Source organism: Artibeus jamaicensis, unplaced genomic scaffold (genome assembly GCF_021234435.1).
Source record: "Artibeus jamaicensis isolate MK-2021 breed Jamaican fruit bat unplaced genomic scaffold, CSHL_Jam_final contig_64, whole genome shotgun sequence".
NCBI lineage: Eukaryota > Metazoa > Chordata > Mammalia > Chiroptera > Phyllostomidae > Artibeus > Artibeus jamaicensis.
This window is the reverse complement of record NW_026521911.1, coordinates 5,182,263-5,200,382: the sequence shown is the minus strand read 5'-3', so window position 1 is coordinate 5,200,382 and position 18,120 is coordinate 5,182,263. Positions and strand designations below refer to the sequence as shown.

Genomic DNA, 18,120 nt, shown 5'->3' with positions numbered 1-18,120 from the left:
ATCTGGAGTGCCACCCAGTTTTTAATTGTATTTTATTGATTATGCTATCACAGCTGCCCACATTTTTCCCTTGTCCCCCTTGCACCCAGCACTGCCAACTCCCACAGACAGTTCCCACACTATTGTTCATGTCCATGGGCCATGCGTAATTTCTTTGGCTGCTCCATTTCCTTTACTGTATTTTACATCCCCGTGGATATTCTGCATTCTATTTCTTAATCCCCTCACCTCTTCACCCATTCCCACACACCCCCTCCTATCTGGAAACCATCAAAACACTCTCTGGCCCTGGCTGATGTAGCTCAGTGGATGGAACATTGGCTGCGAACCAGAGGGTCACCAGTTCAATTCCCCGTCAGGGCACATGCCTGGTTTGCAGGCCAGGTCCCAGTATGGGGCACGCGAGAAACAACCACACATTGATAGTTCTCTCCTCCTCTTTCTCCTTCTCTTCCCCATTCTCTAAAAATAAATAAATAAAATCTTTTAAAAAATAAAGAAAGGCTTTAAAAAAAAAAACACTCTCTGTATCCATGATTCTGTCTCTGTTCTTGTTTGCTTAGTTTCTTTTTTAGATTCAATTTTTGATAGATATGTATCTATTGCCACTTTATTGTTCATAGTTTTGGTCTTCTTTTTCTTAAATATGAGGTGTGTCCAAAAAAGTCCAGCCATTGTTAATATAATGAGAATGGTTTGTGTGACATCAATATAATCTGTCAGCCAAGGAGAGTGGATGGAATGCACATGTGTGAACAATGACATCACTGTTCAAGTCAGTGGGGGCGGTAGATGCCAGTGAGTGAGCACGAGTACTGTGTGGCTGTCACATTCCAAATGACTGCAAGTAGAGCAATGAATATCACATTTTGCATTAAGCTTGAACATTCCTCCTTGGAAACTGGGTGATTCAGAAGGCTTTCAAGGATGATGCAATGAATGCAGTGCAAATAAATATGTGGCATAAATGCTTCCAAGGTGGTCAAGAATCTGTTGAAAGTGATCCACATTCTGGAAGGCCTGCAACATGGAGAACACCTGAGAGTACTGAACGTGTACAGGCTGCAGTCAACAAAAAATTCTGGCTTTTCCCAAAACTAAAATCACCTTTCAAAGGGAAGCAATTTCAGACTGTTGATGAGATTCAGAAAAATGTGATTGGGCACTAATAGTAATTCCAACAAAGGATTTTCAGAATTGCTTTGAATAGTGGAAGAGATGCTGGGAGAACTATGTGAAGAGGACTGAGGCATCATTGTCCTATGTACAATGTTTCTTGTATCTCGTATCTTCAATGTCTCAATTTTTCAATTACATGGCAGAATACTTTTTGGACAGACCTCCTAAATCCCTTTAACATTTCTTATAATAATGGTTTGGTGATGGTGAATTCCTTTAATTTTTCTTGTCTGGGAAGCTCTTTCTCTGCCTTTGATTCTAAATAATAGCTTTTCTGGGTAGAGCAATCTTGGCTGTAGGTCCCTGCCTCCATGACTTTGAATATTTCTTGCCAATCCCTGCTAGCCCACAAAGTTTCTTTTGAGAGATCAGCTAATAATCCTATGAGAACTGCCCCATAGGTAACTAACTGCTTTTTTCTTGCTGCTTTTAAGATTCTCTCTTTATCTTTTATCTTTAGCATTTTAATTACGATGTGTCTTGGAGTGAGCCTCTTTATATCCCTCTAGTTTGGGACTCTCTGTACTTTCTGGGCTTGCATGTCTATTCCATTATCAAATTAGGGAAGTTTTCCTTCATTATTTTTTTCAAATAGCTTTCCATTCTGTTGCTTTTCTCTTCTCCTTCTGGCATCCCTATGATGCAAATGTTGGAATGCTTGAAGTTGTCCCAGAGGCTACTTATACTGTTCTCATTTTTTTTGTATTCTTTTTTCTTCTTCTTGTTCTGGTTGGTTGTTTTTTGCTTCCATATGTTCCAAATTATTGATTTGATTCTTAGCCTCATCCACTTTACTGTTAATTTCCCTGTAAATTGTTTTTTGTTTTAACTGGTGTATCCTTCACCTCAGACTGGGTGCTGTTGAGGTCCTCACTAAATTCCTTGGGCATCCTTATATCTGTATTTTGAACTCTGCATTTGATAGATTGCTTGTCTCCATTTTGTTTAGTTCTTTTTTCTGGAGTTTTGATCTGTTCTTTCATTTGGGCTGTGTTCCTTTGTCTTCTCATTTTGGCAGCCTCTCTGTGTTTGTTTCCATTTATTAGGTAGAGCTGCTATGACTCCCTGTCTTGGTAGTATGGCCTAATGTTGTAGGTTTTCTGTAGGGTCCAATGGCACAGCCTTTCCTATAATGCAAACTGGGTACTCAAGGTGCACCCTTTGTGTGGGATGAGTATACACTCCTGTTGTAGTTGACACTTGGTTGCTGTTGGCAGGTCAATGGGAGGGATTTACCCAGGCCAGTCATCTGCAAGGACTGGCTGTGACTACTGACCACCAACCCCTCCCCTTCACTGAGGATCAGCCATTCAGGGGCAGGGTGGTGGTACTCTAATGTGCTCTATAGCTGTCCATTGGGTGTGCAGGCTCCAGTTTCCTGGGTGGTGCCAGCTAAGATCAGCCCCACCTGTGTTTTGCCAGGGCCCACCCCCTGCCTGAGCTATAAAGCAATCTGAGATGGCTGCTACCTGTGCTGGGCTTGGAGCTTCCTGGGCAAAGCCAAGCTGTGAATCTAGGCTGGTTGCTGCTAGTGATGGCTTGGGACCACTTAGCAAGAAGGATGGAAGTTGGGAGCTCACTGAGGCTGGCTATCACTTGTTTGATAGGATTTAAAAAGTTGTGCAGCATGAGCTAAGACCAGCTATTGATATGGAAAAGCAGCTTGTGTGGCCCCATAAGTTGGGTGGGATGACATCTCTGGGGATCTCCAGGGCAGGGAAAACAGTGTTATCCAGGATGATGGAATCTCAGATATGACACCTGCATGCTAGTGCTGTGGCTCTGTGTGGGGAGGGCTCAGAAAAGGGTCAATGGCCTCTGCCCACCTTTCTGTCTGGGAGAAAGTTGTACCCTGTGGGAGCGACTACTTCCAGAGGTCCCCCCAGTGCCATGGACATGCCTGAGTGAGTAAATATGGCTGAGACATGCTGGATCTATTTGGGGATGGAGGAGTGGGCTGTAGCCAGTTTCTCTGGGGAGAAAGAGGCCAGCAGCGGCCAGTTTCTCCGAGGAGAAAAAGGCCTCGAGTGCCTTCCTCCATAGCCTTTTATTGGGTTGTAATACACAGGAATACAGGGTGGCAAGGGTCAAACAGTAGATAACATTACAAAGAGATCTGAGTCAGTGCCTGTCAGGAAGAGAGTTGCAGAAACTTTGGGAGACATACTCATTTCCTCTCGGACCCTTATCATATGAATGAAAGCACTCTTTGTGGAGCAGATTTCACAGGTTTATCAGCAAGTCTTTGTGGTGCCAAATTTTTCCCCAGAGCACGCTCTGGCCAGGCAAGGAGCTGCACCTCTCCCCATCAGGTATTCAGGCTTAAGGGGATTAGAGCCAGGAAGTGCTTCTCCCAGAGAACATGGGGACTCGGGCTGGGTCAAAGCTGGGGGGCGAGAGTCCATTGCTTTCTGTTGGAACCCCCCCCCCAGTCTTTCCATGAAGGCCTCCCAGGTGATCGAGTCTGGCTTAGGTTGCCCCCCGCTGTGAGGGGTCTTACCCGTCATTGACTTCCAACCAAGCTCTGGGGGCAGGGAGAGGAACTGAGGCAGTGTTTGCTACCAGAGACAGGCTTTGTCTCCTGTGGCTGGCATTCCAGAGGTCGTCTCTCACCCTTAGCTATAAGGGGTAGAGATACAATTCCTAAAACTAGGCAGAGCGGTCTACAACAGTACCCCAGGCTCACCTTGATGCCGGACAGTTCAGTTTCTCCCTGAATGCCCCACTGGTGCCTTTCAAGCTGCTGCCCTGATGCTGGAGCTCAGAAGGAGTAAGTCTGAATGTCTGCGTGGGGGTTCTTTAAGGGGAACTACTTGGGACTCCAGAAGTTTCTTCCACTGACTCAGTCCCTGATGGTTTTTGCAGCCAGAGTGTTGGGGGTTCTTTAAGGGGAACTACTTGGGACTCCAGAAGTTTCTTCCACTGACTCAGTCCCTGATGGTTTTTGCAGCCAGAAGGTGTAGGGATTTGTCTTCCTGGCACTGGAACCCTGGCCTAGGGAGTCTAGTGTGGGGCTGGGACTTCTTGCTCCTGAGATATTCCTCCCAAGTTTTTACCTACAGCACGTGAATGTGGGACCAGCTCATTCCAAATCTGCACTCCTCCTACCAGTCTGGCTGGATGTAGTTTCTTTAATTCCATAATTGTCAGACTTCCATTCACTCGATTTCTGGTGGTTCTGAGTGATGGTTGTTCTATATGTTAGATGTAATTTTGATGTGGTTGTGCAAGGAAGTTAGCCATGTTTACTTATGCTGCCATCTTGACCATAAGTCTAATTTATTGATATAAATTATAATACATACAGTATATAACATAATAATTTTGTATCCCACAATGGCTGTACGATCTTATGTTCCCACCAACAGTGCACAAGGGTTCAGTTCCTCCACATTCTTGCCAATGCTTGTTTTTTGTTGCTTAATTTTATAGCTTCACCCAAGAATATGCTTATTGATTTTAGAGAGAGTAGAAGGGAGGGAGAGAAGTAGAGGAGAGAAATATTAATGTGAGAGAGTAACATCCATTGGTTTCCTCTCATATGCACCCCAGACAAGGATGTAACCTCCATCCCGGGCATGTGCCCTGACCAGGAATTGAGCCTGTGACCTTTTGGTTTACTTGGTTTGGTTTGCCAACCAACTGAGCCACATTGGTCAAGGCTGTTTTTCTATAGTAGCCTTCCGACTGGGTTGAAGTGGCATCTCATTATAGTTTTAATTTATATTTCTGTAGTGATCAGTGATGTTTAGGATCTTTTCATGTAGTCTTAGCCATTCACAATTTTTTAAAAAATGTCTATTTAAACTTAGCCTATTTTTTTTCTGTTGAGATTTAGGAGGTCTCTATGTATCCTGGATATCAATCCCATATCAGATATATGGCTTTCAAATATTTTTTCCCATTCTGTAGTTTTGCCTTTTTACTCTGTTGATAATGACTTTTCCTACACATGAAATATTCATGAAGCCAAATTTGTCTTTCACTATCTGTGCTTTTGTTGTCATATCCAAAAAATTCTCTTCAAATCCAGTGTTGTGAAGATTTTCCCCTATGTTTTCATCTAAGAATTTTATTGTTTTAGTTCTTACACGAGGGTCTCAGATTCACTTTGTGTTAATTATTGTATGTGGTATTAGGTAAAGACCCAACTTCATTCTTTTCATGTGAATACCCAGTTTTTACTTTTCAAGCACAGTTTACATTCAGTACTATTCCACACCAGTTTCAGATGTTCAGCAAAGTGGCCAGAAAACCAAGCACTCTACTCCCTGTGCTGTCCCAAGCACCCACCTCACCCCATAACCGTTACCTCAACATTTTTTACTATATTCTCCATGTTGCAATCCACATGTCTGTGGCTATTCTGCAAGTACCAGTTTGTGCTGCTTAATCCCTTCACCTTTTGCACCCAGTCCCCAAACTCCCCCACCCTCCTGACAGCCTGTCAGTCTGATCTCTGTATCTATGAGTCTGTTTCTATTTTGTTTATTTTGTTCATTAGATTCAACATAGAAGTGAAATTATATGCCATTTGCCTCTAGCCGACTGGCTTATTTCACTTAGCATAATAACTCTCTATGTCCACAGTTTGAATGCCTCTTATTTCCCTGTGTTGCCTAATTGCTCTGACTAGAACTTCCCATACTACTAGGAACGGAAGTGGCAAAAGCAGACATCCTTGCTTTGTTCCTAATTTTGGATGAAAAGCTTTCAACCATTCATCATTGAATATGATGTTCACTGTGGGGTTTTTTATATATGTCTTTTATTATGGTGGGGTAGTTTACTTTCATGAGTTGGTGAGGTTTTTTTTAATCACAAAAAGGTGTTGAATTTTGTCAAATGCTTTTCTGCATCATTTGAGATAAGCATGTTTTCTTTCCCTTTCACGGTGTTAATGTAGTGTATTAAATTGATGGATTTGGATATGTTGAGCCATCTTTTCACTTTGGAAGTAAATTCCACTTGATCATGTTATATAATCCTTTTAATACAATGCTGAATTCTATTTGTTAATATTTTGTTGAGAATTTTTGCATCAACATTCATAAGGGATATTGGCCTGTGCTTTTATTGGTGTCACAGTATGCCTCAGACTCTGTTCACCTCCTACAGTCTTTCCTCAGACTTAATAATGCTTATTGTTCCATCTGCAAGTTCACCAATTCTGATTCTTCTGCCTGCTGGATCTGCCTTTAAATTTCTCTCGTCAGTGTTTCATTTCAGTTATTGTACTTTTTGTTTCTTCTTTTATTTTTATTTTCATTTTCTAATCTCTTTATTAGATTTCAGTTTTTTCATGTACTGTTTTCTGGACATTATCCACATCTTTACTTCTTTGAGTGTTTTTAAGACAGTTGTTTTAAACTCTTTGTCTAATCTATCTGCCATGAGCTCTTTTTCTCAGGGCCAGTTTTTGTGGATTTATTTTTTTAACTCAGAATGAGCCATACTTTCCTATTTGTTTATATTCCTTGTTTTTTTGTGTGTGGGTTTTTTTTTTTTTTTGGTAGGAAATTGGACAGTTGAATCGTACAATGTGGTAACACTGGAAATCAGATTCCTCTTTTCTGGAGGTGACTGTTTTTTGTGTTTGTTTTTCAATCATTGTAGAATGTCTCTGTGACATGGGCCACGTTGAGGTGTAAACCTAAGGTCTTATTAGGTTCTTCTGATCCTTTCTTTTGGCATGCACAGTCACTTTCTAATTTTCCCTGTATGTGCAGCTGTTTTTAATGTGTTGGTCCTTAATGTCTGGCTTCCAAGGGGGAAAAGAAAAAAAATGATGAGGTGTAAAAAGGGTGCTGGACCATTAAATAGCCTGGAAATCACATTAGCCAGAAGGTAAGAGCTTTGCAAAAGTGAGGGAAGGATCAACAACAGTGATTGCCTGCCTCTGCCTGCCTTCCTGTGACGAGAGGCAGCCATCTGCAGCCAGAGCACAGATCCCTTGTATGTGGGGTCCAGGAACTTCTTGCCACACAGTTCTCACTAGCTGCTTATTGTACAAGCTGTCACAGGAATCTGTACACAGTTGCTGCCCTTGTGGCTGGGGTACAGAGATGGGTAGTGGCTGCTGGGCAAAGTGCTGAAATCCACTGAAATTAACCCTACTTTACTTCCATGATTTCCCCTGAAAGTTGCAGGCCTTCAGTAGTTCCAAAATATTATGTCAAAATCAGCCAGTGCAGTTGTCATCAAAGTGGGGAGGCAGGTGCTCCTCACTCTACCATTCTCCTGCCGTTTTCTCTTCTTCCCTGCAGTCCGAAGAATCTTAAGTTGGCATGTGATTTCCTTCAGAATACAAACTATGTTGTTTCATTGTTTTACATCTTTCATATTTTTTTGATAAGTCTGTTCTGTGGTTATCTTCATTTCTGTCAAAATATGCCATTTTCCCTCCTCTGGCTAATTTCACAATTTTCCTCATCAGTTTTTCACCAATTTCATTATAATATTCCTTAATGTTGGGATGTGTATGTGTATCTTTATATTTATCCTTCTTGGTATTAAGATTCTTGAATCTCCTCATACATAATTTTCAACAAATTTTAAAGATTTTTATAAGATCTAATCGCACAAAATTTATGTCTGCTGATATTTTCTCTCAGGTCATTTAGATTCTATTGCTACATTTTGAAATTCATTGATCTTTACATGATCTCTAATATCTAAACTTTTAATTTTATCCAGCGAAAGTTTCATACTGGTTTCTGTATTTTCTCAGCTCTAGAATTTCCATTTTTTACCATCTTACATTTGTCATCCTTATGTTCATGCTTTTCTTTATACCTGTTATATAAATTGTGTGCATTTTTGTTGTACACAACTCAGTGCCCGTATTTTACTGCTTGTGTCACCTCTTTCATTTTCAAGTTAGTCTTACTGAGTAATTTCTCTTGCTTATGGTTACACATTCCTGCTTCTTTTTACATGTCTGGTGAATATTTGTAGTATGATGAAATTCCAAGATTCCTGGAGTTTTACTCTGCATTTGTAGAGATTGATATTTAAGCATACATAAAGACATCTGTACGTATTTCCCTAGAAATATTTTATTTACTCATTTATTTATAAATTTACTTACCTATTTATTTACTTACCTGCATCATCTTTGGGACCCCAGCACACAAGTTCCAGCCATCTTGATCTCTCCTTAAGCTGACCTCTTTCTCCCCATTTCAGCGTGGTAGCCGGGCGCACATTAGGCTCGCCCTGTCTGTCCCACAGTCCTGTGTTCATCTGCTGAAAGGAAGCCCGGGTAATGGTAGAGCTTCTTTCATTTGTTCATCTTTCCTAGAGATCATCATGCTGTGTGCTCTTTGTTGTCCTTTGGCTGAAATGTCATTTCCCCTATTTTGTCTAGTTTTCTGGTTGTTTATGGGTAGGAGGCTAAACCTTATCCCTATTACTCCTTCATGGCTGTTAAAGATTTCTCTTGTGTATTTTAATGGGAAAGGAAGAGAGAGATTTTCACAAGAGCAGAGATTCTTCAAGGCAAATAGCAGATAAGAGAACCAGGAACTTTTCTAATGATACCATTGAATGTGAATGATCTAGTATGAGAAACACTCAGGGCAGGTGCCTGGCTGGTAAACGGGTCAGAAAAACTCGCGGGGATTGTACGGATGCCTGCTTAGTATTGTTCTGGAACCCCAGGGCCTTGCCCCATAACCACCCCACTCACCTAACACTCGGGTCAATACTGTATCTACTGTTTTTTACGTTGTGGGTTTTTTTGTTTGTTTGTTTTGGGGGCTTTTTTGGTGCCAGAAAGCCTCTGGATAGGGAAGCTCATCTTTCACCATCAATGATATGGTTATTATATGTCACAGAAAATTTATCACTAGGGCAGAAAAATATGGACATCAAAGTATAAATGACTAGTACCTAGGCCTTTGCTGAGATTTAGGAAGTAGTATGGAACCCTAGTAAAACTCGTGACCTTGATGGGCTTTCTGAGGACCCTGTCTGCCAAGGTGGGTGACTTCAACTTATTCACCAATTCCCCCTTTGCCCCCTTGGCCTACAGTTATGATGGGGTGCCTTTTCTCATGCATGACTATGACCTGAGAAGAACAACCAATATCGGGGAGATCATGCCAAATGCCTCCAACACAACAACTAACCTCTTCTACTGGGATTTTCTGTCAACTCTGAATGCTGGCCGCTGGTTTGTACAATCACGGGTAAGACATATTCTCCAGCTCAACAATCCTGCATTGATTCCCTCTCTAGAACAAGGCCATGTGCTGCTCCTGGAGGTAAAGACTTTAGATTAAAATAGTCAAGAATACACACAATTCACCCTGACCACTTTGGCTCAACTGGTTGGGGTATCGTACTGTAAACCAAAAGGTCACAGGTTCAATGCCTGGTCAAAGCACATGCCTACATTGTAGGTTTTGTCCCTAATGGGGGTACATGTGAGAAGCAACTGATTGATGTTTCTCTCTCTCCCTTCCCCTCTCTGTAAAATCAATAAATATGTCCTTGGGAGAGGGTTTAAAAAGAATACACACAATTTCATTCCAGTTTGGCGACAGGATTATAGCATTGTCAGAAAGGCTTTTCCAGTAATGCAGTCAATCTCTTTACTGCTTTCTGCACTCACTGGAAATTCTGAAGACAAACTTGTAATCTTATGATTGCCACTTAATTCCCTTTTATCCAAGAATTTTGTGAACTTTTATAGTGTGCCTATTGTTTACATTACATTTTCCTGGCCATTTTGAATAGCTCAAAAGCATACATAAGGAAGACTAGGAAACATTTTCTCTTCATTCTCTCTTCTTACCATTCAAAAAATATTTATTGAGTACCCACTGGGTACTAGATACAAGGAATACAATGATGAATAAACATACATTTAGACTTAATGGAGTTCACTACCTAGTGTAAGAAACAGGCAATTGCCATACATTGTGATAAACACTAAACTAGAGTCAATTTCAGGTTGCTAGTCTGTGTTTTATAACTCACCAAGTTTGCAGTAATTTGTGATAGCAGCCCTTGGGAACTAATGCAGTCAGTACAACACATCTGTATCATCTTCCATTATTTCAATATGTAACATTTGACTCTTGTCTTCTTCATAGGAATAACTAACTGCTTTCAATGTTTGAGCCTTAAAAAAATGTATACCATAGTACCACATTAGCAAATGTAACCTATGAAGAGAAATATGATTGGGAATTAGACTGATTTCTATCATCAAGTTGAGTCACAGTCTTTAAGTGTGGAAATCTTCCACAGACTGTCTGCATGTCTGTCTATCCATCAGTCCATCCATTAATCAGCTGATAGCAGTTTCACATGTTATAAGGCTGTTGACTAGAATTTTCTTTACCAAATTTTAGGAGTTGGCAAGGAATGTATGTTCAACATAGCATGTATTATTTTTATTTAATTTAATGTTTTAATTTTAATTTTCAATTAAACTTTACATTTTATGTTGTTTTGTATTAGTTTCAGTGTACACATAGTGGTTAGATAGTCATATACTTTATGAAGTATATGATTGATATTTCCATTACCCACCTGGCAACATACATAGTCATTACATTATTATTGACTCTACTCCCTATGCGGTACTTTACATGACCATCTCTATTCTTGAACTACCAATCTGTACTTCCTACTTCTTACCTCTTTCACCCAGTCCCCCAAACTGCTGCCCCCTTTACTACCATCAGTTTGTTCTCTGTATCTGTGAATCTGTTTCAGGTTTGTTTATTTTGTTCTTTATATTCCACATATAAGTGAAATCATATAGTATTGACTTTCTCTGACTGACTTGTTACACTTGGCATAATACCCTCTAGGTCCATCCATGCTGTCACAAATGGTGAGAAACCATTCCTTTCTATGGCCAAGTGATATTCTGTTGTATATATGTACTGCAACTTTTTTATCTGCTTGTGTATTGACGGGAATTTGGGTTGCTTCCATAGCTTGGCTATTGTATATAATGCTACAGTGAACACAGGGGTGCACATATTCTCCAGAATTATTGTTTTGCTTTCTTTGGGTATATACTCAGAAGTGGAATCATTCATCCAGTATATTTTCAAGATGTTTACAGTCGTAATAGTTTGGTGGAGCTGAATTTTAGTTACAGTGATGCTTGTCTAGAAAATTGCAGAGTTGGACAAATGACTGTTTTAAGTAAGAGGAACATGATAGGCTAAGTCAGCAGTGTATAACTTGAGTTCAATGAAAGCAAAAGTATGACCAGAGGATAAAGAACAAAAGCATTAAAGGTGAGTTTGGCATTTATCAGGAGAATCTTTTCCTAGTGCTTTTTCCTGACTACTATTCTACTTCAAGTAGTTGTTTGCTAGTTACAAGGACCTTGGGTTAGCTCTCGACTTGCAGTGGTTCCCTGGAGAACGTAGGTTTCTGATCTCTAATGGCTGAACCTTTCCTATTCTTGTGGATGGGTGATGTCGTTTTAGTTGGGAAGCGTGCATCCAAGGATAAATTCCTTCTACTTTAACTGCTCTACTGGAGTGCAGAGTATCTGGTATGGTCATTCCCAGTGATGTTCAAGGGCAGTCTTTCTGTGAGCTATTTTCCAGCGTGTTCCTCTAATGACAGGACTGAGATATCTTGGTTAATCCTTTATGATATTTAACTAAAAGAGGTTTTTAATAAAGGACTGATAGGAATTTTTGGTGGAGATATTCCCAAAACATGGGGCTGCACATGAGTAGTGGATAGAGAGATAACCCAGGACCTCCTTGTGAGAAAGAACAAAGTCTAAGAGAAAAGTGCTTGAGGGCATGGAATTTCAACGGTATCTGGTAGTTTGGCTGATTTCACTTCACATTTTGTGTATTCTTTCCAATTTCAGGGGTATGGTATGTATGAGGACAGGAGGTGTTTTAGTAAGAAGCAAAGTTTTGCATAATTTAAAATACCCAAGTAAAATATTTTCCCCTACTACATTATAGTAAAGTAGAATGGCTTAGGTAGAGAAAACAAATATATAGTAGTTTATAAAGCCATTTTAAGTTGATGTTACTTTAGACCATCCATTAAAAAAACCACACAAGTACTAGTACAAATTCATTACCCACAGAGGGAAGAAACTGTACAAAATCTGTTTTGAGTGGGTCCCTTTGGGCAAGGTTCCAATCCATGTCTCACTTTTGTAGTTTTCTCAGGATTATGTTAGTTAGAGCTGATGAAGAAAACTGGTCACATATGTTGATATCTTAGGAAGGTTGCCCATCAGCATTTGTTTAATACTGCAGTCAATCCCCCCGCCACTGTGATGAGTTGTGTCCTGGAGGATTTGGGGAAGTATCTGTTTGAGGTTAATTGGTACTACCAGGTGGCCATCAGGAACCTGACAGCCTGCTTAGTTCCAGTGTTTTGTTTTGTTTTCCAGAATTGGGGCCACATTTTGTGCATTAACGATGAAATTCTTGAACTCCATGGAATGGTCTTTCTTCTCTCTGAAAGGCCCTTTCTTACCTAAGGACTTTATCAGAGTGTTCTGTTCAGTGTGATGATGTGCCGAAGCATTTCCTCTCCTGTCTCTCTCACTGTGCACCTCCACCTTTAGGACCACAATATATTTGGGAAGCTTCGGGGCCTGGGTAATTTATTTATTTACTTACTTTTAATATAGATAACTGAGAAGGCTAAAATCCTGTTTTCCCTCCATCGCATTCTACAGTGAACTGCTTCAGAAGCAGACAAGCAGTCATGGCCAAAGAGTCACCCTTTTATTATTAGCAATCTCACATGCTGTAAGGAGGGCTGTGTTTTGGCTGCTTGAGCCAATTTGATTTCTGGGAATAGATTTGAATTTCTATAAGAAAATCTAGAAAAATTATTGCACAGTCAATAATGTAATTTTTCATTAAAAAATACAAGCTATCAATAAACAATATTAAATCAAGATTTGATATAGGAGCACCCAAAATAACCGTTCCTGGCCTGGACCATTATCAAATTACAGAAATGCTGAGAGTCTTTCTCACTGGTAAGGATAATACCGTTGCTGTATTAAGAGTGTTACCCTGGCAAGTGGTCACATGAGAAAGAGACTATAACTGTGTGGCAGTTAATCAACTAACATAAAAATATTGGGTATTTTCACTTAACGACAGGGATTGTATAAATGTAGTACCACACAGTAGAAAGGTGAAGCTAGTACAGGATCTGGAGGCACGTAGACTAGTTCAGCCAGGACTGCATCTTTTTCTGAGGAAAGAAAAGAAGCCTTGCTGCTGGAACGGGGCATAGGCAGTGATGACAATGAGTCTTGGATGTGTGCCAAGCTGTTGAGTTAGTGCCCTTAGACCATGGTCTCCCCTTTTGTGTACTTTCAAAAAGAAAGGTTTGTGATGATCTGGAAAATCAGCAAAGATGATTGTTGAAGAAATATTTGAGATCACTGAAGGTCTTTGGTTTCTGTGATTCATGAGAATGATTCTAACTTGTTTAAGTCAAATCACAGAGGCCTCTTTCAAAAAAGCTTGCTACCTATACTTTATATCCAGTTCATCCCAGAAATCATCTTAATTGTCATTAGTGGTTGGTTTTGGATAACTCTGGATACTCTGTACTCTCTCATGACACTATATCCCCCCCTTAGCCAGTATAGCATGGCCTAAATCAAAGGTTGACAAACCACGGCCAGTGTCCAGATCCAGCCCGCTGGGTGTTTTTGTACAGCCTGTGAGCTAAGAATTTTTTTCCCCCCACACTTTTAATTGTGGGGGGAAAAACAAAAGAATGATATTTCATGATGTGTTAAAAATATATAAAACTGAAATCTCATTGTCAATAAACAAAGTTGATTGGAACATAGCCATTCTTACTCACTTATGAATTGTCTGTGGCTATTTTCATAGTCTAATAGCAGAGCTTAATAGTTGAGAGACAGACTGTTTGTCTCACAAAGTTAAAAGTATTTAGTATATGATCCTTCACAGAATAAGTTTGCTGAACCCTGGATAATGAACTGTTATTGTGTAGAATTAAATTTTTTCCTTAGAAGTTTTGATTAGAGTTGTAGAATCAGTCTTAGAATTTTAAGATGGGCTGTTGCATATCCTTAAGATCTTGGTTGGCTTGAGAAGAGTAGGATGGGCCTTTAGTAAATGCCTGAAGCATAAGTTCAGGTAAATTGTTGATTTTTTTCTAGTTGAGATAATAAATATTGGCTATTTCATCAGCTAGGGCATAAAAGAAAGTAAAAATTAGACCAATGGGAGTATAATTGAGTAGGCAGTACTAGAAAATGAAGTATAACTCTTTGGTTAATAGCTCAAAGATATTGGATGAATCTGTATCCTCCACCATGACAGTTTTTTTGTTTTGCTCTTAAGCAGATAAGTAGACTAATTGCTTGGATAATGAAAGGAACAATTAATCCTTCTTACATTAAAGTCTCTGACAGTTGGCTTAGAACTTCCGCAACTTCAGCATTGAGAGGATGTTAGGCAACAGTGTCAACAGAGTCAATCTGAATTCTTTCGGGTTTGATTATATATAATTATTCTGCTTCTTTTCCCCTCAGGGGTTTTGGTACCATGGCCAATTATTTGGTTATTTTTTGAATCCATATACTAATATGCATCACTATAGTTTGATAATGTGCAGTAAAATTTTCTGTGATTGTTAAAAATAATTTGCATACAGACAGATTTTTTCTGGAGGTAATTTTTACAGAGCAGATTCCTAATGATGAAATTTATGGGAAAGCGCCATAGAGAAGAAGTATGTCTGATAATGGCCTCAAAATCACAATTATAGCTTGGGATGAGGGCAAGAGCTTGGGACTGTTAGAAAGCCCCACTACTTCAGTGCTACTCTGAGTGCTCTGAGTTTCTATGGTGTGGGGATTAATAGTAAAGTGGAGGCACCTGAGAAACTGTACTGTTGTTCCTCTGTATTTATGGATACTTCGCAGATGGTCTGTTAAGTGGTTTCCTTTATGTGGATTATTGGGCAGATTTAGACAATCATCCTCTTTCTTAAATACTTTGATACCTTGAATCATCCAGTTCCCTCCTACTTATTTCTCTATGCATAGAGAACAGATCTGATTTATTTATTTATACAGAGGGGTAGGAAGGGAGAAAGAGAGGGAGAGAAACATCAATTTGTGGTTTCTTCTCACATGCCCGCTACAGGACACCTGACCTGGCCCACAACCCAAGCATGTGCCCTGACCGGGAACAAAACCAAAGGAATGTGAACCCTGTGGTTCACAGGCCGGTGCTCAATCCACTGAGCCATAGCAGCCAGGACTAAACTGTGGTTTAATTCAGCTTCTATGATCTGTCTTCCAGTCTAACATGGGGATATTGTGCAATGTCTTTGTTACTGAGAGAAAGCTGAAAAAGGGCAGCTTGCTAAGTTGGTCAAGGGAAGGAATACAAATAGAAAGCGTGAGAATAAGAATGTAGATAAAGTTGTACAGAGAGAAGATCATTTGAGTTAAGAAAATGTGAGATGGCTGCTGCTTGTTTCATTGACCTCACCCAAAATAATCTACAATCAGTAAATGATGATAAAAGCAGCCATATGTATGGGCTGAGGTGTGAGATGAATTGCTCTACATTGCAAAGACAGATTACAGTTCCTGCCGTATAGGGAGTTACACTGCAGTTGAAGTAGTAGAAAGTGCGGGAACCAAGTGAATTGTGTACTGTTCTGTGTAGCAGACATGCTCCTAGAGTCTGTAAATATTTCATTATATTTAATCTTCAAAATAAACTTGAGAAATTCATAGATTATCTTTTCTCTCCACTTCCCTACTTTGGCAATGGAGATGTGGAGAATGTAAGTGGTTTTACAAGGTTACATAGCAAGAAGCACATGAAACCAGGATTTTCATCTGATCTGAAACATCCACAAATAACTGTAGAAGACAGAAGGAGACATACGATTACAGAGGCAAAAAAATGGGCCACTGAGTTTTACACCATCCAAGTCTCTTTAGTTCAGGAATATTTAAGGAAGGCTTCATGAACAAGGTAGCATTTGAACTGGACTTTGCAGGTGAAGGGTAGAATTTTAAGAGGCAGATATGGCCCAGAAGGCAAATGAGTGGTGGAGCTGGGATTGCCTCTAATTCAGTCTGAAGCCATAGCCTATTTTTAGAACAGTGAGAGCAATTATTGGAAGCCAATGAAAATGAAAAGGAGTTGGATTACCTTCAGTTAGAGAAAGAAGCCTAAAAAGGAAGGTTAAGACAGGAACATGAAGGACTTTCAGTGCAAATATACTGGTAACAGATTCTTTGACATAGACCATAATTACCTATGGAGATTGCATTAAATTTCTCTCCTTGGTAACTCTGAGCTCAGGACCAGTATTTCAGATGGCCTGGTGGGCTGAATGGTAATGGAGCAACACATAGGTAGGACTAGGTGTCATGCTATATAGCAGGAGTATTGTAAAATGCTTCTGATGGAAGCCAACACATTCTCTTTTGTACTTATTCTTTTTTTAGCTCAAACCATTTCATAATATGGAACCCTTATCAGAGGCTGATAGAGAAAAAGCAAGAAATCAAAAGATTCCTAAACTAGCTGATTTATTGGAACTTGCACAGAAGGAGAGAAAATTTGTGATATTTGATCTAAATAGCCCTCCAATAAATCATCCTTTCAGAAATACGTTTATCCAACAAGTAGTACGTGTGATCCTTGACTCTAAAATTGAGCAACATCTGGTACGTCTATCTCAGTATTGGCGGTAGAGGTTGGGAGGTGGGTAGCATGTCCCTGGAGCATAGCGGTTGAACCTGACCAACCTGTAGATCTTTCCTGTCATCCTTAAATAATTTTGTTCCCTATAAAAATGGAGATTGTTTCTTTTTTAAAAAATTATTTTAGAGAGAGGAAGAAAGAGAGGGAAATGTTGATTTGTTGTCCACTTATTTATGCATTCATTGCTTGCTTCTTGTATGAGCCCTGACTGGGTGTTGAACCAGCAACCTTGGCATAGATGGATGACCTGGGCAGGGCTGGAGACTATTTCTTATACAGCTACATGTGGCAACCAAAAATGACCCACTGATATTTATCTCAGTGCCGGGAAACCCAAAGCAAATGAAATATCACCACTCTGGTAAAAAAGAATGTGTACAATGACTATATGATGTGACCCCCACCATACACTGAGGCAGAACTGTTAGAAAGGGCCTGGGGAACACTAAGGCTTTGAAGACTTGGCTTGAATTAATGATGGATATACTGGTTCTCATTTGAGCAGAGATTTGTTCATCACATTTTTCAGAAGCAACTCTCTGCATTGCGGTAGTCAGTCATTTCAAATCTCTTAAATTTTCAAAATATGGAAGAGTGCTATGAGTGAAAAAATGGGTCTTTTTAACAATTGAACTATTTGCACAGATGAGTCATAATAGCATTCCCTGTTGGCAGGAAATGAGCCCTCTCAAAGATGATGTTTAGCAGCATTAGCCAGAGGAGATGCCTATGATTCTCACCTTTCATCCACACCTGCTACCCCCTTATCCACCTTGTCAGTGTGAGTCTATCTGCACACAATGGGCCCCTGACCCCCATGATGTTACCTGAGAAAACTCAGCTGCAGAACGACTGGTGAAAGCCCCATTGTAAGAGTTTATTAGACAATATTAGGCCAAGGGCTGGAATCCCTCTCTGCTCCCTATACTGTTACCAGTGCTGGAATGGGGCTCTATCTGTCCTACATGGGACTGTTTGTACCTAGACAGGTACAAACTGAACGGTTTCCTGTTTTCTCACAGATTTATTGGCTGCCAAATAGTGAAAGGAATTATGTCAAGTTGGAAGCTCCTGGTTTTCAGCAAGTAGGCCGGCTAACCCCCATTGAAGTACTTACAAGAGAAAACATCAGTATAATAAATGTTGACTACAAGAAGTTGTTCTACAACGGGTTGAAGTAAGTGCGTGGCCACACCTCTCT

The 18,120-nt window shown here is 40.0% G+C and overlaps 1 protein-coding gene across 2 annotated transcripts in view; it reads left to right on the top strand.

Annotated features, from left to right (window-relative positions):
* Window positions 1-18,120, top strand: part of GDPD4 (glycerophosphodiester phosphodiesterase domain containing 4) — a 102,750-nt gene that overhangs the window by 56,493 nt on the left and 28,137 nt on the right. For both annotated transcript variants that reach the window (XM_053670782.1, XM_053670784.1), the window contains 3 exons: window positions 9,215-9,371; window positions 16,661-16,882; window positions 17,942-18,096. In XM_053670782.1, the coding sequence (XP_053526757.1) occupies window positions 9,215-9,371; window positions 16,661-16,882; window positions 17,942-18,096 (534 nt within the window). The remainder of the gene's footprint in view (window positions 1-9,214; window positions 9,372-16,660; window positions 16,883-17,941; window positions 18,097-18,120) is intronic.